This window comes from Pipistrellus hanaki, assembly GCF_964339955.1.
Source record: "Pipistrellus hanaki genome assembly, chromosome: 4".
NCBI classification, from domain to species: domain Eukaryota; kingdom Metazoa; phylum Chordata; class Mammalia; order Chiroptera; family Vespertilionidae; genus Pipistrellus; species Pipistrellus hanaki.
The window spans coordinates 71,279,877-71,306,028 of record NC_140506.1 but is presented as its reverse complement, the minus strand read 5'-3'; the positions used below and the strand labels follow the sequence as shown (position 1 = coordinate 71,306,028).

The 26,152-nt window shown below is 54.8% G+C and overlaps 3 protein-coding genes and 1 long non-coding RNA gene across 6 annotated transcripts; 3 read left to right on the top strand and 1 right to left on the bottom strand.

The window, feature by feature from the left end:
* Nucleotides 1–1,400: 1,400 nt before the first annotated feature.
* NAT16 (N-acetyltransferase 16 (putative)) lies at nt 1,401–9,328 on the top strand. Its single transcript, XM_084882132.1, is given in 10 exon segments — nt 1,401–1,725; nt 3,268–3,358; nt 5,439–5,556; nt 5,630–5,683; nt 5,687–5,714; nt 5,717–5,849; nt 6,671–6,737; nt 6,780–7,185; nt 7,402–7,468; nt 7,535–9,328. Coding segments are annotated over 8 exon segments (1,197 nt in total). The 5' UTR covers nt 1,401–1,725; nt 3,268–3,358; nt 5,439–5,442; the 3' UTR covers nt 7,863–9,328.
* A 614-nt stretch (nt 9,329–9,942) lies between these two features.
* Nucleotides 9,943–17,321, top strand: VGF (VGF nerve growth factor inducible). 3 transcript variants are annotated; one of them, XM_084881551.1, is made up of 3 exons: nt 9,943–9,964; nt 14,311–14,522; nt 15,016–17,321. In XM_084881551.1, exon 3 carries the CDS (start codon nt 15,036–15,038, stop codon nt 16,908–16,910), a length of 1,875 nt encoding a protein of 624 aa, XP_084737677.1. In that variant the 5' UTR covers nt 9,943–9,964; nt 14,311–14,522; nt 15,016–15,035; the 3' UTR covers nt 16,911–17,321. The 3 variants fall into 3 exon arrangements, with proteins under 3 accessions (XP_084737677.1, XP_084737679.1, XP_084737678.1); XM_084881553.1 differs by lacking the exon at nt 9,943–9,964 and adding an exon at nt 12,688–12,703; XM_084881552.1 differs by lacking the exon at nt 9,943–9,964 and having other exon boundaries at nt 14,293–14,522.
* A 904-nt stretch (nt 17,322–18,225) lies between these two features.
* On the bottom strand, nt 18,226–24,528 carry AP1S1 (adaptor related protein complex 1 subunit sigma 1). The gene is made up of 5 exons (XM_084881595.1): nt 24,420–24,528; nt 22,103–22,281; nt 21,119–21,227; nt 20,406–20,543; nt 18,226–19,147 (listed from the first exon to the last, which is right to left on the bottom strand). Exons 1-5 carry the CDS (start codon nt 24,420–24,422, stop codon nt 19,100–19,102), a joined length of 477 nt encoding a protein of 158 aa, XP_084737721.1. The 5' UTR covers nt 24,423–24,528; the 3' UTR covers nt 18,226–19,099.
* An 8-nt stretch (nt 24,529–24,536) lies between these two features.
* Nucleotides 24,537–25,813, top strand: LOC311621496. Its single transcript, XR_014794835.1, has 3 exons — nt 24,537–24,675; nt 25,358–25,444; nt 25,642–25,813. It is a non-coding gene; the product is annotated as an uncharacterized lncRNA (long non-coding RNA).
* Nucleotides 25,814–26,152: the final 339 nt, after the last annotated feature.

Genomic DNA, 26,152 nt, shown 5'->3' with positions numbered 1-26,152 from the left:
TGGGGACCAGGAGTTCTATTAAAAAAAAAAAAAAAAAAGCTGTGTTTTTTGTGTGTTACTTTATTGGCTGACCTGAAGCTAGAATTCAAGAGATGAGACTTATGGCTTTAACTACATGGTGGATGAGAGTCAAGAAACACAGTCCTCTATTTCAGTGTTTCCCAAACTTTTGACATGTGTACCCCTTCTATAATTTTCGTAACGCTGAGTACCCCTCGTGAGAACGTAGAATTAGGCGCAGCTAAGCACGGTGCAGTGCATATCCCCACCGAACTCCGGTGCGACGTGTACCCCCACCGAACTCTTCCCGTACCTCTGGGGGTACACACCACACTTTGGGAAACACTGCTCTATTTCATCACCTTCAGCCCATGGGCTCAGTTTACCAGGTTATGGAGTCCTCGTCTTGGAAAGTATAAAAACGGATGAGATGGGCGAGGGATCAACTTTGGTGGGAAGCGGGGAGCCTGGGAGCTGGGCAGGTCCTGGAAAGAGGACAAGGGCGGGAGTCCCATTCTCAGCTGACTGTAATACTCCCTACAGAGCTTTACAGCTACCAAAGGGCTTTCCCATCCACCATTCCCTGGCTCTTTGAGGGGTAGAACTGCCCGTGTATGTATCTCACTTTGGGGGGTGGGGAGGCCTCAGAGGCTGGGCCACAGGCTTATGAGAGCCAGGGACAGTGCTACCCTTGCGATACCAGGTGCACACTGTGCTTGTCCTCCCATCCTTCCTCTCCCCGCCCCAGGTGGCAAGCTTGGCGTGCGGAGCCCCGCGAACTCAGATCCCAGGTGTGCACGGGGGTGTGCCCAAAGGTCTCCCCTTCTGCGTCTGCCCGACGGCCCCTGAGAAACGAGAGGCTGTGAGCTGAGCACCTGGGGGACAAGGCCGCTCTGCGACCCGGGGAATGGCGGCCTGTCTGACCCATCTCGGCCTCGCTCCGCTCCTTTCGGACTCGGTTTCTTCCGTCTCTTGGAGTCTCTTCGCTTCCCGATCTTCGCGGGTTTCCAATGTCCTCTACCAATGTTCTCGGACCCAGTCCCCAGGGCCGTGTTTTCCTAGCCGCTGTCACCTGTCCTCTGGAGGAAGGAGGAAGGGGTTACGTTCAGGGGTGGCCCTGGAGGAGGCGGCCATGGATGGACAGCTGGTGAGGTTGCCTGGAGATGCAGGATAACCTGCTCAGGTTAACCATCATCCCCAGAGCCTCAGAACCCAGCACAGAGATTTTGGGGGCCGGCGGCGATCACTAAGCCCAACACCCTTTCCCCCAAAACCCAACAACCTTTCCCACCCTCGAGGCCGTTCCCCCGCCAGGACCAGGAGTACAATCCCATCCGCAGGGCCGGGACCACGGCTCCCCCGCACCCCGCCCTGCCCCGCCCCACTCTGGCCGGCGCCCACGGGCCGGAGTCCGCTCCGGATCCGGGCCGGGTTTCCCCGGCGTCGCCGGGGCCTCTGCCCTTCGAGCCGCCGGCCTGGGCCCCACCGCGCGTGGCCGCGGGAGCCGCGCGCACCGCCCGAACCCCAACCCCGGGCACGGGGACGCCGGCGCCCGCAAGCCGCCCTTTCGCATTCGAACTCCCCGAGTCTGGACCCTCGCGATTCCCGCGCGTCACCCGAAGTTGAGCCTCGGGGCTCCGAAGTGACCCCCCTTCGCGGCACCGTCCGCTGTCCGCGCGGCCATCCCGCTCCGCTGCTCAGCACCCCGGTCCCGGCTCCGGAGAGGTAGGGGGCCGCGAGATCGGAGGGCGCTGGCCTCCTCCCCGGAATGGGGGCCGCACAGGCCGCCGCCCCCCGAGGGAGAAAGACGGGGTGGCCCCAGGCCCAGGCCCCGCCCACTCCCTGGCCGGATGACCGAGGCCGCCCCGCGCCCCCGGTCTCAGATGCGCTGTCCCATAAGCCTCCTCCACCCCGGCGCCATTTCGGTCCCCCCTGACCCCAGAGTCTGCTGCCCAGGGGAACGGACCCCTGCCAAGTTAGATAGCTTCCTTGTGGTCTCCATCCACTCTGCTTTCCCCACCCCCCCATCCCAACTCCTGGAAGGGGCCGAGGGACACGTCTCCCTCGGCTGAGGCCCCCGGAGGCACCCCCTTCCTCTGCCCCGCTCCATCCTTCCTCCCCCCGCCTCTTCTCCAGGTCTCTGCTCTCGTCCAGCCTCTTTTCTGGCTCTTTCCTTTCTTGACCCCGCCCCCCACCACTCCGCCGGGAGAAGGGGGTGTGTCACGATGCTTTCTATTTATAGGCCTCCTGGGTTAGGTGGTGCTGTGCTCGAACTTTTTTGGCATCAGCTGAGCCCTGAGTCATGAGGTGTCATGCCTGTGATTCGGCATCCATGCCTCCTCCCGCTCCCCTCTCCCGTCCTCTCTCCGCCGCATCTCCTGTCTGCCTTTGTCTCCTTTCTGCCCCCGTTCTAGTCCTTTTTGCGCCCCTCGCATCTTGGGGTGCTTTGTGTAGCTGCCCTGTCTTTGTCTCCGCCGCTCTGCTCTCTGCTCTCTGCTCCCTCTCCTTCCAGTTCTCAAAAGCTGGGACTTCTAGGGCATCAGTATTTGGGGGATGGGGGTGGGGGTGGGGGGATGAAGGGAATGGGATGGGGCGCTCCCAGCTTGCCCGGTGATTACTTCAATCATCTCCTTCTCCCCAGATTGACCATTCATATTTATGAAATTGAAAGAAAAGATACAAGGATGTAGGGATATGGATGGCAAGGGAAATTGCTACCCCAAGAGATGCCTGAACTACAGTTCCCACAGTGCCCTGGACACAGGGCTGCCTCTGCCTAAACGCTTTCTGGGAATTAAAGTTAAGGAGTGGGTTGGAGGGTATCATCCTGGAGGGCGATCAGAAAGTGGAGCAAGGATTGTAGAGCTGGCTGGCAGCTTTGGCTTGGCCTGGAACCCCTAACCTATTTTTTTTCCCATCACCCACCTCCTTCAAGGTTTAAGGACCTTGGAATCTCTGTGTCTCCATAAAGGGGAATAAGAATAAAGGAGTGCCTTGAAAGAAAAGATGGGTGTTGAATTGGCAAGCCTTTCTTTCTTCCTTGTGACCCTGGGAACTATCCCACCCCTTCCCCTTACAAACAACCTAGTCGGAGATGTAGAGACACCATTGGAAATAGTCTTGAAAGCAAGGAAGGGAAAGAAAAGCATAAAGTCTTAGATCTATTGGATGTGGTCCAGTTTACAAGTTGCTCACATTCTGGCCCCCTTAGGAGCAGAGGGGGAAATTGCTGATGTTACTCCTCACCTACCAGCTTGCATTTTCCAGGGACCCATGGACAGCTGGTGAGGTTGCCTGGAGCTGCAGGATAACCTGCTCAGGTTAACCATCCTCCCCAGAGCCTGAGGCAAGGAGTCTGGCGCTTGTTGCTGGCCTAGAAATCGCTGACACTGGGAGGGAAAGCAGTGGGGTTCCTCCTACGATCCCACTTCTGATTCTGAGTCAGCTCAGCCCTTAGTATTTGGGACCTCCGATTCCAGTCAAGGACCCAGTGATTCCTATCTTTGCTCTTCAGACTAGGTTTGGACACCCCTCCATACACACACACACATTAAAATGGTGTGTGTGTGTGTGTGTGTGTGTGTGTGTGGTGTTGTTGTTTTTCCTGCCTCCCTCACCAGCCTGGAAGCCAGAAAAACTTACAGTCTTGGGCCCCAATTTCCTCAATGTGAAAGGACTTGGTGGTCTCTAATGACCCTAGTTGGGGCCCTAAGAGCCTCTGAGCCTGTGCCTCTGAACTGTTTTACCTGGAAGAACCTTAGGCATCAGCATCAGATTGAAAAGAAAGAAGGAGATGGTGGTCATGTTTTGAATCTTGTTTGTGTAGCAAGCGCTCTATGTTCACATAAATTTTGTTTATGGTATGGAAGCTAAAATCACCCCTAAGCCACCCCTTGGTGCCTCTCCCAAGCGTTGGTAATGTTCTTGGGTTTTTTGTTTGTTTGTTTGTTTGTTTGTTTGTTTGTTTTTAATCCAATCAAGCCAATATCACTACCCACAAAGTACTTGTCCCCTAGGTTGTTGGTTAATGAGATGCAGGCTGTGTGTGTGTGTGTGTGTGTGTGTGTGTGTGTGCGTGTGTGTGTGTGGTGGGGGAGTATTATAATTGGCTGGAAAGAGAGGAGGGGAATTTGATCAGTCTGGAGGAAGGAGATCTAGAAATAGTCCTCATGACTTAGGGAGGGCCTCTCTTTTTGGCCCTGTCTTTAGGCAGGGAAAAGAGAAAAGCCAGAGGCCAAACAGGTGCCAGATCCACAGGGAACTGACCCAAAAAGGAGACTTTGATGAATTGAAAGGACAGGGAAAGTCCTGTGTGGGAGATTGGGCAAAGATTACAGGAACAAATTTTAAAAGGAGGAAAAGGGAAGAGAGAGAAAAGAAGGGATTCCATCTTTGGAGGGAAGGAAAGTGGGAAGGGACATGGGTGATCTTGGTGGACATTTGGTTTGCTGGAGCCATAGCAGAACCCTTTCCAAGGTGATCATCTCATACTGGAGTGGAGCCAAGTCTCCCTAAGGGGGGAACATACTCGAGGAAGAAGGAAAAGGTGGTTTTGCTGAGCCTGGAAGGAATGGCTTGAAATTTTCTAATGGAGCTCTCCATGTGTCCACTCCCTTGGTTTATGTTTGAATGTGGGTGTCTGGTGTGGAGGGAACTGGGGCAGCAATATGTGTGTGTGTGTATGTGTATGTGAGTCTGCATCTCCCTCCCTTTGCCCTGGAATAAGTGACAATGGTAAAAAGATGGTGGGAGTTGAATCCTCCACTTTCCCTGGAAACTGTCCTGGAAAGGGAGTGGAGATTATGGGATTTTTTTTCTCATGTTGCTCTTGTAGAGAGGTGGTAGGGCGCTTGAGGAGTGTCCCGCCATTATTTATACTCTCCTTCTTTCCTCTGAGTCCTGGGGCTGACTGGGGATGGAGTAGGTCAGGGACTAGTCTCTGGAGAGCTCACAGGGCCCTGATTTTGTGTGTGTTAATACACATCCTGGTTGGGTAGAGCAGGATAGGATTAAGACTTCTTCAAGCTGCCAAAAGAGCGTCGACCTGCGGACTGAAATGTCTCAGGTTTGATTCCGGTCAAGGGCCATGTACCTTGGTTATGGGCACATTCCCAGTGGGAGGTGTGCAGGAGGCAGCTGATTAATATTTCTCTCTCATCCATGTTTCTAACTCTCATCTCTATCCCTTCCTCTCTGTAAAAAATCAATAAAATATATACATATTTTTAAAAATTAATAAAATATATTTTTTAAAAAGATTTCTTGGAGCTGGGGTGAGGGGGGAACTGGAGGCCCTTTATTCCCAGGAAGGTCTTTGTGGAGAGAGGAGGAGCCGCAGTGTTTGTGTAGCAAGGGGTTGTGGGGACTATTTGTATAGAGAAGGCCAGATGTGGAAACAGCAGACTCTGACCCCAATGCTGGGTTCTCTCTTTCTGCAGGTTAATGAAGCTGGAAGCTGGCTGCAGTGTAGCCACCTCAGAGGTCCCTAAGCCTGAAAGTGAGGCTGAGCCAGATGCGAAGCTACTCTCAGAACACCTCCCACAGGAGGCCAGGACATAGTCCAAGTCTGGGTTAGGGATGGAGGCTGAGAAGAAACCTCTGGGGGCCAAGTTCTGGGGCCAAGCCCAGGCCAGGATGTGGGCCCAAGACTGAGACTGAGCAGTTGGAACTCGTGGTGGCCACATAACCGGAGTTTGAGGAAGTGCTGGCCATCTCAGGGGCATCTATGGTGACCTTGACTGTCTTCCCGGCTGCTACCACATCTGGCTCCAGGATCCCAGCCTCACGGCGGTGCTGGCCAAGCACACCAGAGAAGTGGTGAGAACTGGGCAGTGCCTAGGTGAAAAGGGGTGAAGCCGTGTTTGGGTGTCTGAATCTTAGGAAGGAGAGGTAAGTGAGCCTCTCTCCCTCAGCCCTTGTCAAATTGCTGAGGATATCGAGTAGGCTTGCGATAAAAGAGTAGGGTATTCAGATCCTTAGCAGGTGAGGGGGAGAATAGGGGACACATAGAACTCAAGAATAGTGGAGGAGCCCAGCTGGCTTAGTGGTTCAGTATTGACCTATGAACCAGGAGGTCACAGTTCCAGGGTCAGGGCACATGCCCAGGTTGCAGGCTCCATCCCCAATGTGGGGCATGCAGGAGATGGCCGATCAATGATTCTCTCATCATTGATGTTTCTATCTCTCTCCCTTTCCTTCTTCTCTGAAATCAATAAAATATATATATTAAAAAAAAAAAAAAGAATAACAGAGGGACTGGTGAAAACTTTGGTATTTGAGGATTTGTTTGAGGAGTTTCTGGGACAGGAGCACAAAAAGAGGGCAGCTAGTGGGGTGGGGGTAGGCTGGGAATGGGAGCAGGTAGGGTGGGGCCAGGAGCCCTAAGCAGACTGACTTCTCACACAAAGAAGCCTGGTTATGTGAGTGAGCGGAACCAGTTCTGAGATGGGCTCCCGGAGAAGCCGATAGGAAAGGGGCGTGGCAGGTGACCCAGGCGAGGCAATCTCCGAGGGGTAGAGCCAGTGAAAGGGGGCATGGCGAGTGGTCAGGGACCCATTTGCATCCGGAGCTTCTGCATCTCCAGAGGTAGAAGCGGCCTGCCCAGTCAGCAATGAGCGTTACTGCCAGGTTTGGAATCAGACCCAAGTACTGAGGAGCGCTCCCTGGACAGGTACCAGGCCTGGCCCGGCGCCCAGAGTAGTGATGGAGCGCTCAGCGTGTGGGAAGAGGCGAGCCCTGTGAGCCCCAGTGGCAGAGGCAGGAAAGGGCCCCCCTAACAGCCTGGGGAGTCGGTGCACTTGATCGATGCGAAGCAGACAGCGCTGGTGGAGGGGCTGCGCCTGGCGCCCTGGGAGCGCGGCGAGGGCGTGGCCTGCCTGCGGCAGCGCCTCTGCTTGCAGCTGGTCCGGCGGCAGCGCTCAGGGGTCAAGGGGGCACTCCTTCCAGAACAGCGGGACCCCCAGGAGTTGAAGAAATACAGCCCAAACACCAAGCAGGTGAGACAAACAAAGGGGCTGGGCGTCTTCCCCCAGGCTCAGCCAGTCACCGGTTTTCTTTCTCTGCCGGTTCTACTGATGGGAACGCTGCCCTGGGACTCCCAGTCTTTACCCAGACCCCTTTGCCAAGGGGAAGTCAAACAGCTCCCGACTTCTAGCTGCCAACCCTCGGTCCTCACTTCTGGAGACTGAAGAGCTCAGGAGCCTAGACCTTGGTGACCCCGCCTCCCATGCACTCACCCTGTCTCCCTTCAGGAACCCAAACACCTGAGCCTTTATCCCCCCCCTCCTTCCCCCCTCCCACCCGCTGATCTGCTGCCTCACTTCCACCTCTCTCAGAGACTCAAGGGCCCACACCCCCAGCTCCCTGGACACTCCACACTGACCTCACCTCTCCTATTCAGAGGTTTTGCCCCTGGTTCGTCCTTGCTATCCCCGGGGGACCCAGACTTTCACATATTCCACTTCACCCTGCACCGCGCGATATATGCCCCCGTGGGGCTCAAGCGGAGCCCGTGGATGTGGATGTGGGGGTGAAGATGCGGAGAGGCCGAGGCCCCACCAGCCAGCCAGTTCTCCCACCGCCAGCCCCGGTGCTCACTTGTGTCCCCCGCAGGGCATCCTTTTGGTCCAATCCAGCACACCCGTGCTTCTGGCAGGTGGCGCTGCGGGCCGCTGGCACTGTCAAAAGCAAGTGGTGGCATGGCAAGCATCACAGGTGTCAACGGCATGTGCCAGCTCTTCCTGGCGCCCCAGTTGTGGTCACAGCTGGCTTATATCTGCCAGGTCAGCTTGGGGTTTGAGCTGGTCCAAGGTTACACGGAGCAGTACTTGCTGGAGGCCACAGGTGAAGTCGCTACTATCTGAAGAAGATGCTGCCCCCTTTCCCTGATCCCCAGAAAGCCCTGCCCTCATTTGCAAGCTCCATCCCTTCCCATGCCCCCTATCCTTTCCCACTGCTGGTCCCTCTTTCCTTCCCCCTTACCTCTCCGTTGTCCGCTGCCAGATCAGAACCACCCTGTTTGGTGGAGCCCCTTGCATTGCTATTGTCCACCTTTTCCCCTTCCTGGGCAAAGAATCTGTTCTGTCATAGACTTCAGAGTTTTTTTCCTGTCCTAGTCTAGGAGTGAACTCTATCCTTCCTGGCTTCTCCCTTCTGACAACACCTCTCCAGGAGCACAGCTGCCTCAAGCCCTCAGAGCTTGCCCGGGCTCCCCTCACTGCCCTAGATCAGTGTCCTCCCCTTTTCTCTATACCCCCACCTTCCTCCTCTCTAGACCTCCCAGACACCTCCTTTTTCCCATTATCTCTTTATCACCCACCCTGTGTGCAATATGGAAAGAGACCCAGGAAATGAAATAGATTTATAATGCTCCCCCTACTCTCCCTGTTTACCCTCTGGTGAGTCACCTTTTTGAGCTTGCACCCTCTAACTGGGGTTTCCTCCAATGTTGCACCATGCTGATATTTCACAGGCCCCCTCCTAATGCTGGCAACCAGGGGTGGAACCAGGGGGTGCAGGCTGGAGGATTTGGTGTGGTGGAGGGCAAGTCCCTCAGCCAGTGTGAGGCTGCTTTCTAGTGAGACTGGAACCCACCTCCAGGTATTTCTGGACACTCGTCCCTTTCTCTAGTTCCTTTACACTTTTTGGACTTCGACAGTCTTCTATTTAAATGCAAGTAGCGCCCTGGCCAGTTTGGCTCAGTGAATAGAGCATTAGCCTGTGGACTGAAGGGTCCTGGGTTCAATTCCAGTCAAGGGCACATGCCTGGTTTGTGGGCTTGATCCCCAGTGGGGGTGTGTGTGCAGGAGGCAGCCAAGCAATGATTCTCTCTCATCATTGATGTTTCTACCTCTCTCTCCCTCTCCTTTCCTCTCTGAAATAAAAATATATTTAAAATAAAGAAAGAAAGAAATGCAAGTACTAATAGCTGTATTTGCACAGCACTGTTTTCTACATGCATCCTCACGTCCACTGCAGAGGAAGGAGACAGAGACCCAGGAAGTTCAGAGTGACTTCCCAGTACCTCTCAGTAGTTGGGAGCCTCCTCGCAGGGACTAGAAGCCAGGTGTCCCGGGCCCAAAGCCTCATTCTTTGACGGTGATAGCTTGAAACTACTTGTTGGGACAATGAACTGCTGCTAAGGACACACTGACAGTGAGCACAGGGCTCACGGGGATGGGATCCAAAACATGGGTGCCAGGAGGTGGACGGTGGGCAGAGGAGCACCGCTGCTCCACACTGTCCCACTTCCTCTCCTGTGCCTGACCTGCTGCTACTCTCCCTGTAGCTTCAATCAAGGTTATGTTGCAATAAAAGCGGATTCTTAGTCCACCATGTGTTTGTTTTACTTCTCAGTGTGTGTGTGTGTGTGTGTGTGTGTGTGTGTGTGTGTGTGTAGGGGAAGGGGGGGTTCATGACATCCATTACCTTCCCCCTTCCCCTGTATTAGGATCTTAGCCCTGTGGAAAGGGCTAATGACTTCCCTGAGGGGAAGCTAGCCCTTGCCTGCCCCCGCTGCAAACAAGAAGCAGAAAGGTGAGCAGTGGCGTGGGGTCCTGACTGGACCGGGCACCTGCACCTGGCTGTAGGCTGCTGCCAAATTCTATGGGCTCTTCCTCCAAGTTCCCCTTGGCATCCAGGACCAGCCTCCCTCAGCCTCATGATCCAGGCGTCTAACTCCCAGCTCTCTACTCTTTCCCTTGCTTTCTTCATTCCTGGGTGGGCACCATGCAGAAGGTGGAGCCGCCGCTTCAACCTCGGGTGGTGATGACTGCAATCCCAAAAAGTACCACGCGGGGGCGCTAGGACGTGCGCGGACGCGGGCGAGGCAGCGCAAGGTGGTTTCCGTCCGTGTGTGTCCATGGGCGTCTTTGTGTGTCTGCGTTTCTGTACATGTGTGTACAAGTAAGAGGGTGTCTGGGTGAGATGAGTTCGGGACATCGTGGCTGGTGTACCCTAGAATCAGGTACTCCCAAGTGTCTTTGATGAGGACGATGCATGATATGTTGCTGTGTGCTGTGGCTGGGGAGGCAGGGAACTGTGTGTGTGTGTGTTGTCGTGTGTGTAAGGCGTAGCCTCCGAGTCCCTGATCCGCATCTTGGGTTTTTGAAGTCACATACCTTCAGAGTTTTTACCCCCTTCCACTATCCCATGTAAGAAGAATGAAGGCTCTCAACGCAAATCTCCATTACCCTGTCACATCTTCAGCATGGGTCTTCTAGGCTAGGTGTGACATTGTGTTTGTGTAAATGGGTGTGTCTCAGAATGTCAATGTAACTCTGAATGATGGTGTGTGTGTGTGTGTGTGTGTGTGTGTGTGTGTGTGACAGGTGGGTGTTGGAGGAGGCTGACTCAGGGTTATGGAAGCAAACAATTCCCTTTTTCTTGTTAGTTTGTGGGTATCACCTTCCTTCATGGCGTGTGTGTTTTTCTCGGTCTCTCCAGTAGTTGTCTCTCTCTGTGTCTCTCCTCATCTCTGTCTCTTCCTCTCTCTCCCTTTCTTGGTGACTCATCTCTGCGGCTTTGTCCTCCCCCCCCCCGGCTTCCTGGGTCTCCCTTCCTCCACTCAGGAGTGGGTGGGAGTATGAGGGAATGGGACCAGGGGACTGAAAATTAGGGTGAGCAGCCCCTTCCTATTACTTATAATTCCCAGACCTGTCAGTGGCCCCCAGCCCTCTCCCAGTCCCCTTCCCAGGACTCCCAACTCTACTCAACTGGGGTGGCAGAGGATAGGGCAATAATGCATTCTAATGGGGTCATTTTCGGGGGGGGGGTGGCTCAGCAGCTTCTTTCCCTCCAAAGTGGAGACCCCTGCCCTTCTCATAAAGTTCCCCCGCCCAGCCTCACTCCCCCACCCCCGCCCCCATGGCTGACGCAATGAAAGCCTGCAGAGGTGAGTCACCGGTTGGGGGAGAGGAAGAGAAGGAGGAGGAACCTGGAGGTATGTGGGGGAGGGGCAGAGGAGGAAAGGGGAGGGGGACAAGCCCTTGCTCTTTTTCTCTCCCGAACTTTCTCTCAGGGGAAAGACCCAATGCTTCCCTCTCCTGGTTTTCCAAAGCTTTAGCTTGAATCATTAATCTGCTAGACCCCATCTTCTCTTACCCTACTGGAGAGTGAGCGATTCAGAAACAAAGACAAAGAGAGATGCATTTGTACAAACAACTCAGAGCAAACGCCAGGCATCCCCTCCAAATCCCCATCTCAGCTTTGCCTTTCCCAGCTCTCTCTCCATTTCTCTTTCTTCCTTGTCAACTCCCTCTTTCCCGGATCCCAGGAACCTGTCCCCAATCCAGCTTCTTCCTCAGAAACCCTAAAGGCAGCAAGGTCTGAAGAACACAGTACATCTTCGAGAGGTAGAGTGCTCATGAATAAACTGGCCCAGGTAGGGAACTGGGAAGGAGAGAGGCAGAAACAGACCCAGATAAGAGGGATCAAGAACCAGATTGTGGAATCATCAAGCCTATAGCCCTCGGTGCCCGGGACTCCCACCTTCTTGCCACCTCCCTTACCCCAAGATGGCTGAGGCTCTAGGGACGTTAATTTCTGAGCCGTTCTTCTGGTCTAGAGCGCAGAAAAGGAGGCATGGGAGTTGGGGAGGAATGGAGGAACGCTCTGTAAACAGGGGCAAGGACCTGAACTTGAGGGCTGCAGACGAATGGCTCGGATTCTGAGGCTTTATGGCATAGAAATCTAGAGAAAAGGTGAATGTGGGGAAGGGGCAGGAAAGAGCACACAGTAGTCCACATAACCTCTAACATATACCAACAGACATGGAAGGACCCAGAGAACTGCAAAAGACATACCTGTACACACACACACACACACACACACACACACACACACTCAACGCACCAACCCAGGCACATGTTCCAGATTCAAGACTCTTAACTACCCAGGTATACTGGCAGAAGGGCTCAGAACCCACACCTATTCACACACAGATACCTGGAAACAGGCAAAAACACAACCACACACACTGGAAAAGACAGCGTGTTTAAATCGGAGCACGACCACTCTTGGCCCCCCCAAACCTCTTTCCTTTTCTTTCCTCCCATTTATTTCACTAATCTCTGTGCACATACACACACATGTATATACACACAGAGGTGCGTGTCCACATCCATGAGCCCACAGTAACACAGTTTCTCTAGGTGCCTGCCTCCCCTCACACTTGGTGGCTTAGCCCCATCAGCCTCACAGTCTCCTCCATGGCTCCCCCGCTTTGCCTGGCTCTGGGATGGCTTCCCCTCCCCCTCTCCAGATGTCGGAACCATCTCTCTCTGATTCATCCTCCTCGGGAAGGTAATGTGACCCCCCTCCTCATTCCAACGTTCTCAGAAACCACAGGGGGGGGAAGAGGGAGATGGGGAGGGAAAGGAAGAATCAGGGGGTACAAGGGCAGCAGGACATCCTAGATTTGGTGTGTGGGGGTGAGGTACTGCCGTGGGGTCTGTTACCCCCTCCTCTCCCTTCTTTCCTTGGCATCTCCGCAGTCACCTTGGCTGTCAGCATTTTTTCTTCCTTTGCCTGGTCCTTCTACCTTTTGCAGATTCCCTCCTTCCTTCTTCCCTCTCCTGCTGTCTTCTCTCTTTCCTCTCTCTCCTCCTCCCCACCTCTTTCCTCGCAGAGCTGATGGGCTTTCTTCTGGGAAAGTGGAGCCATTGATGGAACCGAGAAGCCACTGTTGGCTATAGAGGGAAAACACGTGAGTGATTGTGTGTGTGTGTGTGTGTGTGTGTGAGAGAGAGAGAGAGAGAGAGAGAGAGAGAGGAAGAAGGAAGAGGAGGAGGAGGAGGAAAGAGAAGGAGGAGGAGGAGGAAGAAGAAGAAGAGGAGGAGGAGGGGAGAAGGAGGAGGAGGGGGAGGAGGAGGGAAAGGAGGAGGAGGATTAGTGGTAGGAAGAGATGAGGAGGGGGTTGAGGACTGGCTCTGACAATCAGCCCTGCGTGTGCCCATGGTACCCCCGTGCCTGCAGTTCTTGTGTGTCTGGTGTGTGTCATTGTAACTCCCCCCTTTCGCTGCCCACGCCTCCGCACAGCTCTCTGCCTGCACCAAAGCCCCCCTCCCTCCCCTTCATTCCTGCACTGGCGGCTCCCCTTGGCTCCCTCCTCTCTCCCCTGCCCCCTCCCCATTTCCGTCCCCCCTCCACCCCCGCCCACGGCTGGTCTCCCTTCACTGGACCCGGCTTGCTGATAGATTCTCTTTGCGCAATCTGTGCGTCATCGCCCCCAACCCCCCGGAACCTCTAGCTGGCCATGCCCCTAGCCCCAGCCCTTCTGGCCGGAGATACGGTCGAGGGGTCGGGTTGCAGTAAGGGGCGTTCTCTGACGTTGCAGGCCCACCCCCACCCCCTACATGTTTCAACCTTCCCTTCAAGCCATGGAGGGAGCTGAAGTTGAGCCACCGCCCCCCACCTGCGCAACCCCCTCCCCACCTGGTTTGCTCTTGCCCTCCAAACGTCCTTTGTGGGGGGAGGGGGAGCAGGAGGAAAAGAAACTGAAGGGGGATGGGGAGTGGTGGGCTGAAAGGGGGGCACAGCAGAGGCGCCAACATAGAGGCAACTGGACAGACACACCTTTTTCTTCAGACACACACCGACAGTGTACAGACACGACAGAGCCACACACATCCTCAATATTTCCCTTCTCTTCCAACTTGGACCCTTCTCGGTGGGATTATCAAAACCGCAAGATCCACCCATCTGCTCCGGCCCAGGGCCGGCACCCCGCACCGCGGATCCGCGATCCGCGTACGGCGCCCGCACCTCTCCTTTCTCAGGTTCACACCGTCCTTGGGCGTGTTCCCCATGGACCTGAGATCGGAGGGTGGGGAGACTGCCCCTGCCTGCCCCGCTTTGGATTCCTTATCCTCCCTCTCCCCAGCCATGGATTTCTTACTGGCGCCCTGTCAGACCTGGGAGTGCCCCATCCGTTTCGCGATGCGGGCTCCCGCCGCTGCAAATTGTTAGGTAAAACCCACCCTCCAGTCTTGCAGTGTCTCTGCATCCACCTTTCCATTCATTCATTCATCCTTTTCTCCTTGTCCCTCCTTCATTCATTCATAGCCCCCAACCCCGCCCGCTTCGACATTTCATTCATTCATTCATTCATTCATTCATTTCCCCGGAGCGCCACTAGCGCACGCCCCTCCAGCCGAGGACCCCAGTGCGCAGTCGCAGGCCGGGAGAACACCGCTTCCTCCAATCGCTGGGCATCCTCCCGCCTCTAGGCGCCCGCCCGCTTCCCCATGAATGAACAGTGACGTCAATGGGGCGGGGCAATCCCACGTGACACTGCGCGCTCCCGTTTATAAGGCGGCAGCGGCGCGGGCGCTGTCCAGCGTGCTGAAGCCTGAGCGAGCTAGCAGCCCGGATCCAGCGGAGCCCAGCCCACTGGACGCCAGACCTCGACCAGCGGTCCTATCCTGGCCACCACCTCTGGAGCCGAGGCGGAAGCGTTCCGGTCTTCCCCATTCCCCACCCCGCCTCGACCCTCCTCTCCACCTCCTGCGCCGTGACACCAGCTGGTAAATACTCCGGTGTCTGTCCCTCCAACCCTGGCGGCGGAGGGTGTGAGGGAGGGTGGGTTCTCGTTCCTCCCAGATGGGGGTGTTGAAAACACATCGGGGAGCCCCCTGTAAGGGTCCCTGGTAAGTGGGGAGACGCCGCTTTTTTCTTGCTGCTGAAGTCGCCCACGCACCATCCAGAGAGTCCTGTGGGGAGGGAGCAGAGATTTCCCCGTTATCCTCACTGCTTAATACGTGGGCGCGGGCAATGAGATGGCTCAGAGAAGGGGGCGAGGAGGCACAGTGGGTGCGAGGGTTGTGGGCATTTTCCCATTTACACGACTCCAGAGATCGGCACGTCTTCCTTCTTTGCGCCTGAAGGTCCCTCTTCTGGGTAAGGTTAGGGGAAACCCCGATTTCCTGATTATAAAGGTGGGGGAAAGGAATATAGAATCAGAGAGCAGAAAATTCTTAAAGAAATCCTTTCTTTCTTTCCTTCCCTCCTATTTTTCAGCCTCCGGCAGCCCCCCGGTCATGAAATCGCTCAGGTTGCCAGTTTCCGCCCTCTTCTGCTTCCTTGTACTGATTAAGGGGCTGGGAGGAGCGCCCCCCGGGCGCCTTGAGGTACAGTCACCTTCCCTCAGCTCCGAGCATAAAGAATCCGTAGCTGGGGTCGCAGTGCCCGGGCTGAACGATGGTGGTCGCACCCCAGAGGTCCGAGCCGCTCGAAATTCAGAGCCGCAGGACGAGGGGGAGCTTTTCCAGGGTGTGGATCCCCGGGCGCTGGCCGCAGTGCTGATACAGGCACTGGACCGCCCGGCCTCGCCCCCGGCGCCCAGCGGCTCCCAGCTGAAGCCAGCGGAAGAAGCAGCAGAAGCTCTGTTAACCGAGACTGTGAAAAGCCAGACCCACAGCCTCCCAGCGCCAGAGACTCACGCGCCCGCGGCCCCGCCTCGCCCTCAGACTCAGGAGAATGGTCCCGAGGCGAGCGACCCCTCTGAGGAGCTGGAGACGCTGGCTGCCCTGCTCCAGGAACTGAGAGATTTCAGTCCGAGCAATGCCAAGCGCCAGCAGGAGACCGCAGCAGCAGAGACGGAAACTCGCACGCACACCCTGACCCGAGTCAACCTGGAGAGCCCCGGGCCCGAGCGCGTGTGGCGCGCTTCCTGGGGGGAGTTCCAGGCGCGCGTCCCGGAGCGCGCACCCCTGCCACCCGCGGCTCTCCAGCAATTCCAGGTCCACATGCCCGAGAGCCGCCCCCTTCCCGAAGCCCACCAGTTCGGGGAAAAAGTGCCTTCCCCCAAAACACACGTAGGCGAGGGATTGGCACCCCTGTCCAAGGCGTACCAAAGCCTGGGCACCCCCTTCCCCAAGGCGCGCCGGCCGGAGGGCTCACTCCTGAGCGGCTCCGAGGCGGGGGAGCGCCTTCTCCAGCAGGGGCTGGCTCAGGTCGAGGCAGGGAGGCGGCAGGCGGAGGCCACCCGGCAGGCCGCGGCGCAAGAGGAGCGGCTGGCGGACCTGGCTTCGGACCTGCTCCTCCAGTATCTGCTACAGGGTGGGGCCCGCCAACGCAGCCTGGGGGGTCGGGGACTGCAGCCGGAGGTGCGGCAGAGCGAGCGGGGGGAGGAGGAGGTGGAGCAGGAGAGACGCGGCGGCGAGGAGCGGGTGGGGGAAGAGGACGCGGAGGCGGCGGAGGCGGAGGCGGAGGCGGAGGAGGCGGAGAGGGCGCGGCAGAACGCGTTACTGTTCGCGGAGGAGGAGGAGGACAGGGAAGCCGCCGCTGAGGACAAGCGCTCCCAGGAGGAGATGCCCGGCCACCGTCGGCAGGACGGCGAGGGGGCAGAGGAGGGCGGAGAGGAGGAGGACGACGACGACGAGATGGACCCACAGACCATCGATAGCCTCATTGAGCTGTCCACCAAACTCCACCTGCCGGCGGATGACGTGGTCAGCATCATCGAGGAGGTGGAGGAGAAGCGGAAGCGGAAGAAGAACGCCCCTCCCGAGCCCGTGCCTCCCCCACGGGCTGCCCCCGTGCCCACCCACATCCGATCCCCGCAGCCCCCGCCCCTCGCCCCCGCCCCCGCCCCCGTCCCGGTCCCCGCTGGAGACCAGCTGCAGGATTGGAACGAGGTGCTCCCGCCTTGGGATCGGGAGGAGGACGAGGTGTTTCCCCCAGGGCCCTACCACCCTTTTCCCAACTACATCCGGCCGCGGACGCTGCAGCCGCCCGCTGCCTCGCGCCGCCGCCACTACCACCATGCCCTCCTGCCACCTTCGCGCCACTACCCGGGCGGGGAGGCCCAGGCCCGGCGCGCGCAGGCGGAGGCAGAGGCGGAGGAGCGCCGGCTGCAGGAGCAGGAGGAGCTGGAGAATTACATCGAGCACGTGCTGCTCCAACGCCCGTGACCGGTCCCGCCCCCGAGCGCCACCGCGGCGCGTGGTCACCCCCCTCCGTGTCGCTCCTGTCCCTCTGGGTATTTGCATGCGCCCCAGCCCCGCCCTCGGCCCCCGCCCCGCCTCGCCCGCGGACTGCGAGGAGGGCCAGTCATACCTCTTCCTGGGCCCAAAGCCCGAACTTCCCAAACTCACTCGTGGCTATCCCAGTGCCAGCGCAGGCGAGCGGATAGCTTGTGCGAGCTCCCTCCCGCTGTCCCCACCTAGTCCCCCTGTTCCATTTGTGTCTATCTGCTGCCCTGTGGGCCTCCCACAGCCCCTCCACATCGCTGTGAATTTACCTTCTTTCCCTTCTCTCTTGTAAATACCCCCTCACGGAGGAAATAGTTTTGCTAAGAAATAAAAGTGACTATTTTATTAGGACTTTGTTCTCGGTTATTCACCCGTCCCCTTGGGTCTGAGCGTCCTTCCCAAGGGGCGGTGAGGGAAACGCCAGCCACAACACCCATCTCCTCCAGCTCAAAAGGGAGGGTTGAGTGGCACCAACCCTTTTTAAAACTATTTGGGGGAAGAACTGGCTCACATCCATGTGCAAACCCTATATGGTGGTTAAAGTCATGGCTCCCCGGGCCTGGCAGAGATGCAAAGTAGATAAGAAGCCAGAGCACTGGGCTACCTAGGAGGCTCTAATCTTGACTGAAGGGCCACACAGGCACAGAACCTGTCCCAACTCACTGACACCCCGCCCTTACTGCTCCCTAAATTCCCTGGTCCTACACACTTCACAATAAACATGGGGACAGGGGGCATTTGGCAGCCACAGAGACATCTTAGTTTTAGCCACTTCTCAACCCTTTCCTAAGCATAGGAGGTAGAATATATCCTTGAACTAGGGAGTCTCCTTCCCATATAAAAATAAACCAGGCAAATGAAATCTCCTACAAAGAAACCTTAGAGGAGTGAAACCTTAGAGGAAGTTTCTCCTCTCTGGCTGAAGACAGCTCAAGGAGCTAGCTGGTTGCGGAGACATTGAGCCAGCAAATACATTTTTGGTAGGGGTTGTCAGATAAAATACAGGATACTCGGTTACATATGTATTTTAGATAAGCAATGGATACATTTGCATAGGATACAATTAACCTTAAAAATTATTCGTTGTCCTGGCCGGTGTTACTCAGGGGTTGGACCATCAGTTGTGCACCAAAGGGTCTCAGGTTCAATCCTGAGTTGGGGAGGCAACCAATCAATGTGAGACACATCAATGATGCTTTCAATGGAAAGATATTCTCTGGTGAGGGTTAACAACAACAAAAATTATTCATTATCATACAAACTGAACTGTGTATCTTTTATTTTATTTCTGGCTCTAATCTGGCAACCCCTTTTCTGGGGACGAGTCAAGTGCAGTGTTCCCTTCCCTTCCTAACTGATCCCAGCAGCCCTATCTTTTCACAGAGCCTCAGGCAGGCGAAGTCCAGAAATGCTTTTCTTTTATTTCAGAGGAAAGGAAATAGAGTCAGACACTTGCCCACCCCCACCAACCCCTTAGTTTCTGCCTCACCCCGAATATGGAGTGAAGGCGAGATAGGGCCCAGTCTCCTATGAACCCTGCCCTTCCCCCAACCCTCCCTCCCTCAAAGCGGCAAGGTTAGAAAAAAATTAACTACGTTGTTCCTCCCCAAGCACTGGACAGAGGCCCTACCGCAGCCAAGAAGGAAGGGAGGGTGCAGGGGAGGGGAAAGGATGACACAGATGCCCCCTTCCCAGGCAGAGAAGCTGCCCTGGCTGGCTGCAGGGGTGGGGGGGGGGGTGGAGGTAGGATATGGGGCAGGGAGACGAGAAGAGCCCTGAAAACCTTTTCCCTTTAACCTGACATATTTATATATTTACAATTATAAGGGGAGGGAAGGAAATTTGGAGTAACAGTTCTTCAAAGGCAGGGAATGAAAGCCAAATAGCACCCCCATCTTGGGTCTTGGTCCTATTTTCCTGCCTCCTAGCTCCAAAAACCTTCAGTAGGAAAAGGGGACACAGGAGGTAGGGGGTGGAGGAAGGGACTGTTTGAGGGTCCTGAGCCTATAGCTCACTCCAAAAGAAGGTGAGACAGCAGAGGAGGGACAGCTGAGTCCCACCAAGAAAAGGGCCACTTGTGCCCTGCCTCTCCACCAGCTCCCCACGTCTCCATGTGGCCTGGGCAGGGGCTATGCCAGTCCCATCTCCTCCAACACGCTGCGTGGCGACTCATCCTCCTAAGGCAGAGACAAACAGAGGGTGACGCAGAGACAGTAGGAAAGGCAGACAGGGAATGAGGGAGGTGGGTGGGCAGGACAACAGCATCACAAGGATGGAGGAAGGACACAGAGAAACGGGGAAGTGGGGAGAGAAAGAGAGAAGCCAATGTGAGTTCAAGGCAGCACAGTGGGGGACCCTTCAGGGGAGTTTCCCAGGCCCCCATAGGAATACCTCCCAGAGCCAACTGTGGCAGAGGGGGGGTTCAGGTTGAGTCCGTCCCCTGCGCCCCCCAGAGAACCAGGGACCAAGTTGGTGAGCAGGGGGGCCCAGCTTAGTATCTGAAGTGAAAGAGTGAAGCTATGACTTGAGGATAGGAAACACTTTCTGAGGGCTGTGGGGGTGGCAAATGGTTAGGACCTTTTGTTCAGTGTTGTGGGCGAGTAAGAGGTTGGCATCAGGTCTCTGAGGTAAGGTGAACTAGACTGCAGAGAGATGAGTCATTGGGGTCCGAGCAGAGCACTAGTAATAGGGGTGTATGTGCCAGGGGATGTGTGTGCTAATATGTATATGTGTATATGTGTGTGTGTGTGTGTGTATGTGTGTGTGTGTAAGGGAATCTGTATCAGTAATGTGGCAAGTTCAATTCTGCTTTTTCTCCTATTGCACCCCTATCTCACCCCCTCCTCAGAGCCAGCTCATGCCAGCTTGTTTGTCACTGCAGATTCCGGTGACTCATCTTCCTGCACCAAGCCTCAGCAGTGGCACAGCAGAGAGGGGGCAAGCAGTAATGGGCTGAGGGCAGGGACACCGGATAGCAGGGTGAAACAACAGCTAGGTGACCTGTTCACCAACCCCCAAGTCCCTACAGCTTTTTGCTTCTGAAAATCAGAGGCTCATTTTGAGTATGTGCATGCAAAAAAAGGGGTAAGGGGGCAGACATCAGGGAAGAAAAGCATTATCTACCATTTGTTTCTTCTCCAATTCTCTGAGCAACCCTTATATGCCAAGAGAAGCAAGAGACAAAGGAGATTTGCCTGCGGTGAGACACCCTGGGTCTTTCCAGGAGAGAATTGACACAGGTGGCTATCTGCCACCACCTCCTCCCACCCCAAACAGGTGAGGGGGCCAGACCCCACAGGGAGGGGGCCCTTTGGCGGTGGTGGGAAGGGGCAGATGTGGCAGGCAGGCAGGGTGTTCAGGGGAGGGAGGGCACCTTCTACCATGATACTCTTCCTCCTCCTCCTCCTCCTCCTCCTCACTGTCCCAGGCCCATACCTCCTGCAGCAGGTCAGCCTGCTCAATAGCTTTCAGCACACTCTTCTTGGAGGTGTCCTGGACATCACCCCCCATCAAGAACTCATCCAAGATGAAGTAAGCCTTCTCAAAATTGAAGATGATGTCCAGCTCGCACACCTGAGAAGAGGGTGAAAAGGCAGAGTAATGAAGTGCATTCCCACCCCACATGTGCCACCTCGTTTCTCAATATGTCTCCTCTTCTTCATGACTACCCTCCAACCTTAGTTCCTGCCCCAGGTCTATGTCCTCCTGACCCCTAGGCCCTAGTACTTGGACCAGGTTTCCTTCTCCTTCTCTTGCCTCTTTCTCCTTGACTGTGGCTTTCGTTGCCTTGTAACTCAGAATCTGTGACATTGTTTTCACCAGCACTGGGTTAGCCTTCTTCCCTAAATTCTTTGGGGCAGGGAAGGAGTCGTTAAGATCAGGAACTGCTGATAAAATCTGAATATGACTTTTGTCCTTTTATGAGAAGTCTGAGCTGAGTTCTAGATGGATTGATTGAGAGGCAGATTCTGGTCTCTACCTCCTCCCCCAGACTGATTAAAGGGCATGGCTAAAGAGGGAGATTATTTACCCTTCTCACTGCTCCAACTTCACCTCTCCCTGGTATTCCAGGGCAGAGATTCCAAGGACCCCAGAGTTGGGAGGGAAGAGGGGATTGCTGAGTATGGAAACAGGGGAGGGTGACTTACGCTGCCAAAGTATTTGTCCAGGAGCTCCACATATCGGTGGATCAGTTCCAGGGTGATGAGCTCATTGTCTTGGCCCTCGATGGCGCAGCAGAAGTAGAGGCTGGCATATCTGAGGAGAGGGGCACATGAGAGACAGCTGAAAGGGCTATTGGCCTGCCCCAGGACCCAGACACTCTGGGCTCAAACCTCTCATTTCTCCTTATTCCAAGCCCAGGGTCTGTGTGGCTTCGGGACAAAACTGGGGTGGCTCCAGGATATACAAATAGTAACTCGCTCAGCCGCTTAGTGCCTCTCACTAACAGGCAACAAACAAACTCTTTCCTCCTCCTGCTCTCTGACCTGCTCGGTTTGACTCAGCAAAAACCTGAGCCAACTAATTTCACCTCCTCAGAGAAGGAACTAGAAATGGTGGTGTGTGTGTGTGTGTGTGTGTGTTGGGAAAGTGGCACAGGATTTATTATTTATGACTGAGACAGCAAGGGACATGTGTAACGGACAAGATATGGCCCTTGGGACAGAAGTATGTGTGTGAAGTAGGTGTGAGACTAGAGCAAAAGTAAGTGGGGAACAAGAATTTCTTCTTTTTTTTTTGTTTTTCCCCAAAAAATATTTTATTGATTTTCCACAGAGAGGAAGGGAGAGGGAGAGTCAGAAACATGGATGAGAGAGAAACATCAATCAGCTGCCTCCTGCACCCCCCCTGCCCCCCACTGGGGACGTGCCCTTGACCAGAATCGAACCTGAGTCCCTTGAGCCTGAAGACCTATGCTCTATCCACTGAGCCAAACCAGTTAGTTGGGGAACAAGAATTTCTTTAAGGTGAATGTAGGAAGGAAAGAAAGCTGGATTTCAGCACTGCCCTCGAGGTGTCCTGAGCCCCAGGTCTCCCCATCCTGGGACTGCATATTACTCAGCTATTTAAACCCACTGCCAAGCCCCCATCAAGCAGGATCCAGGCAAGTCTGAAAGCAGGTGGGGAGTCACCTCTTATAGACAACTTTGAGGTCTCTCCACTCCAGGAAACTGCACATTTTGGGCTTGCGAGCCAGAACAACCTGCATGAGCTCCCGAACCATCTTCTTTCTCTCCTTGTCTGATGTGGCCAGGTACCATTTTTGCAGTCTCAGCTTTCCCTGCCGGCTGAACAGCAGCATGAATCGCATCTGGGGGGAAAACAAGGGGTAGGGATGGGGAAATGAGAGGCAGAGTTGAGGGTCAGAGATTTGGTTCTCTGAGTTTCTTTCCTTCACAAACATACTGCCCCAAACTCATCTAACTCTTCTCCACTCACAGCTTCTATTTTCTTCAAATAATCAGCCCTTGCTCTCAACTCTGGGCATTCCCACCAGCTGGTGCCTTTCCTTCTGGGGGGTGTCAGAGTTTCTGTCTGCCATTTGGATTCAAATCCCTGCTTTACTAGTTGAGTAAGTTGCTTTGGGCAATTACTTTATGTTTCCTGGTCTGTAAAATAGATAATAAAAGTACTTACTTACAAAGTTATTAGGAGGGATTAAATGAGTTGATATATGCAACAGTGTCTGGCACAAGGTAAACACTAACACATCAGGTATAACTATTATTTTTCTCTGACCTCCTGTTTCCAAACCGTTTCCTAAAGGTAAGTACAATACCTACCACAGTGACAATCAGCCCACAGCTGATGTCAGAGCCTCTGTCTGCTTTCTTCCATGCTCCTGTTCACCACCATACTGACTGAAATCAGGTATTCTGTCCCTGGAGAAGCTACCTCAATTCTCCACCCCATCCTAGCATTCACCCTTAAAGATGTCCCTAACACACTGCTTTCCCATCCCGTGCCAGTCCTCTGCCCAGGGGTATCCTTCACGTTAGCACATGGTATTGAGACTCCTCCGCCTCCAAATTCCAGCCTCCTCTCTCTTCAGCCATTCAGGCATTTGGCCACTGATATTCCTCTCTTTCCCCTACACCCCCCCCCCCCCTCTTTTCAATCCTCATCCTAGGATATATCTATCTCCTAGGATGAGGAATATATATATATATATATATATATATATATATATATATAGGTTTGAGAGAGAAATATCGATGTGAGAGAGAAATATTGACCGGTTGCCTCTCATATGTCCATATGTGCCCTGACCTGGAGTGGAGTAGAACTGGCAACCTTTTGGTGTATTGGGACAACACTCCAACCCACTGAGCCACCGGGCCAGGACTCCTCACTTCTCCCTTTCATGATACCTCCCTGTTACATGCCACTCCTTTCCAGTTATCAGATGACCAATTTCTCTTTCCATTTTTCAGTTAGAACACTGCCATCCAGGTGGCTCTCCAAGGGGATGTGTGGAACAGGTCTCAAGCTGGGTAGAGTGGGGAGGAGTGCAGAGCCCTCCAGGTGCACACCCGGGGATGCCCCAGCTTCCAGGTTCCAGGGGTCAGTCCACAGCCTGGAGTTCTCTCCTCTCCACGGACATTCCCAGGGCTGGAATCCCTGGATGTGTGGAGCAGTTCTCGTTGAATACTGTTCAGTAAGCTGAAGATCACAAAGGGTTTGTGTGTTTGTGTGTGTGTGTGTGTGTGTGTGTAAGGGGAAGCGGCATTAGCGAGGTGGGAAGGCAACGGAGGAGCGCCAGGGAGCCGTGCACGTCTAGGACAGGGTGGAGGAGGGGAGCAGGAAGACGGAAGGCCAGGGTTCCGGAAGGAGATCAGGGTCGGGGGGCGGAGAGCCAAGAGCTGCGGAGCCGGGTTCCAAGGCCAGGATCCCCCAGGGCAAGACCTCGAGCCCACGTGCCTTACCCCCCCGCACTCAGCCTCTAGGCGAGCCGGTGGTCCGCCGAGGCAGGACGTCCTCTCCGGGGACCCGGAAACTGTCCCCTCCCACACAGCTCCGACCCGCGGGCCGCCCTCCTCGCCGGGCTGCACCCGCACGCAGTGTGACCCGTGTCCCGCTGCCGCCCCCCGCCCGCAAGCCCTCGCGCCTATTCCTCGGCGACTTCCCTGCGGCAGTGGTCGGGACCCCTCGGATCGCGCGCAACCCGCGCGCTCCCCCTGGCTCGGGACAGTCCCGCCGCCCCCCTCCATCAGCCCTCTCTCGCCCCACTATCGCGCCCTCTCCCCGCCCCTTCTACCGCCCTAAAGCCATGTCCAGCTGCTCTTCCCCCCGAGGCCGGCTGGCCCACCCGCCCAGGACGTGGAGGTCCTCTGAGGACCGAGGAAGACAGAGCGGCCCTCACAGAGGGCGGCCCCCGCGGACCCCCCGCAGGCACAGCCCGCTGCCCCTCGGTCCCCCTCCCCTCCCCTCCCTCTACGCACAACCTACCATCCTGCAGCCTCCGTCTTGGCCTGTCCCTCTCCGGCCGCCGTAGGTGCCAGCTCCACTCCCTGTCTTATCCTTTCTCTGCTTCCTCCCCCTCCCGCGGAAGCCCGTTCCCGCCCCGCCCCTTCGCGCTGAGCGTCGCGCAGGCGCCGTAGCTGCGAGGCACACGCGCGCGGGCGGAGGATGGATGGAGGAGGAGAAGCGGAAGCCATGGCAACCAGGTCCTTCGCCTTCAGCTTCGAGCAGCTATGTTGTCATGGTAACAAGGCTGTCCTGTGGGCTGCTTCCAGGATGGGGGAGAAAGACAATGAGTTCCTCGAGCTTTGTCACCTTGGAGGGGGGAGGGGGGGGGAAGGAAAGGGCGGGAAAAGGGGTGCGAGGATCATTGGAATTTGGGGGGAATGAGGGAGTCCCCATGGAGGGGTGCGGGCAATGGAGAAGGAGCAGGGTAGGAATTGGATGTAGGGCAGGATGAATGAGGAGAAAGGCTGGAAGGCAAAGGGTGGTGGGGGCAGATATGAGGAAGAAGTATAGAGCTCAAAATAGATATATACTGAGAACCTGCTAGATCTAACACTTTAAAAAAAAACTTTTAAAATTGAATTTACTGGGGTGACATTGGTTAATAAAATCATATAGGTTTCAGGTGCACAATTTTGTAATACATCGCCTGTATACTGTATTCTATAGTTACCCCTCCAAATCAAGTCTCTCTCCATCAGCATTTATCCCCCCTATACCCGCTTCTACCCCCCCCCCTTTTCCTCTGGTAATAACCATATGTTTGTCTGTCTGTGACTATGAGTTGGTATTTTTGATTTTTTTTTTTTTTTGCTTAATCCCTTCACCTTTTTCACCCTGTCCCGCACTCCCCTCCAACCCTCTCTGACAGCTGTTAGTCTGTTTTCTATTTAATAGTCTGTTTCTATTTTGTTCATTAGATTCCACATAAAAGTGAAATTATATGGTACTTGTCTTTCTCTGACTGGCTTATTTCACTGAACATAATGTTCTCCAGGTCCATCCATGTTGTCTTAAAGCAGGGGTCCTCAAACTTTTTAAAGTGGGGGCCAGATCACGGTTCCTCAGAGAGCTGGAGGGCCGGACTATATGAACTACTAATTCCTCCTGTAACACCTTGGCTGCGCTCACTGCCCAAAAAACCTAGTGGGCCGGATCAGACTCCTCTGCGGGCCGCATGTGGCCCGCGGGCCGTAGTTTGAAGACCCCTGTAAAGGGTAAGATTTCCTTATTTTTTATGGGTGAGTAGTATTCTATTAGGTAAATGTATGCAGCTTTTTAATCCACTCATCTATTGATGGGCACTTGACTATTATAAATAACATAGGGGTGCATATATTCTTTTAAATTAATGTTTCCGGTTTCTTCATTTAGGGTGTCCCAAAAATGCACACACACAATTTAAATAACTGTGAAGTGTTTATTAAAATATATTTTTATTTTCAAAATTGAGCCATTAGCTGTTAAAGTGTGTATACATTTTGGGGGGATACCCTGTATATTCTCAGAAGTGGAATCACTGGGTCATAAAGTAGTTCCATTTTTAATTTTTTGAGGTAACTCCATATTGTTTTCCACAGTGGCTGCACCAGTCTGCATTCCCACCAACAGTGCTCAAAGATTCCCTTTTCTTCACACCCTCGCCAACACTTGTTGATTGTTTGATTCTGACCGGTATGAGGTGATATCTCATTCTGGTTTTAATTTGAATTTCT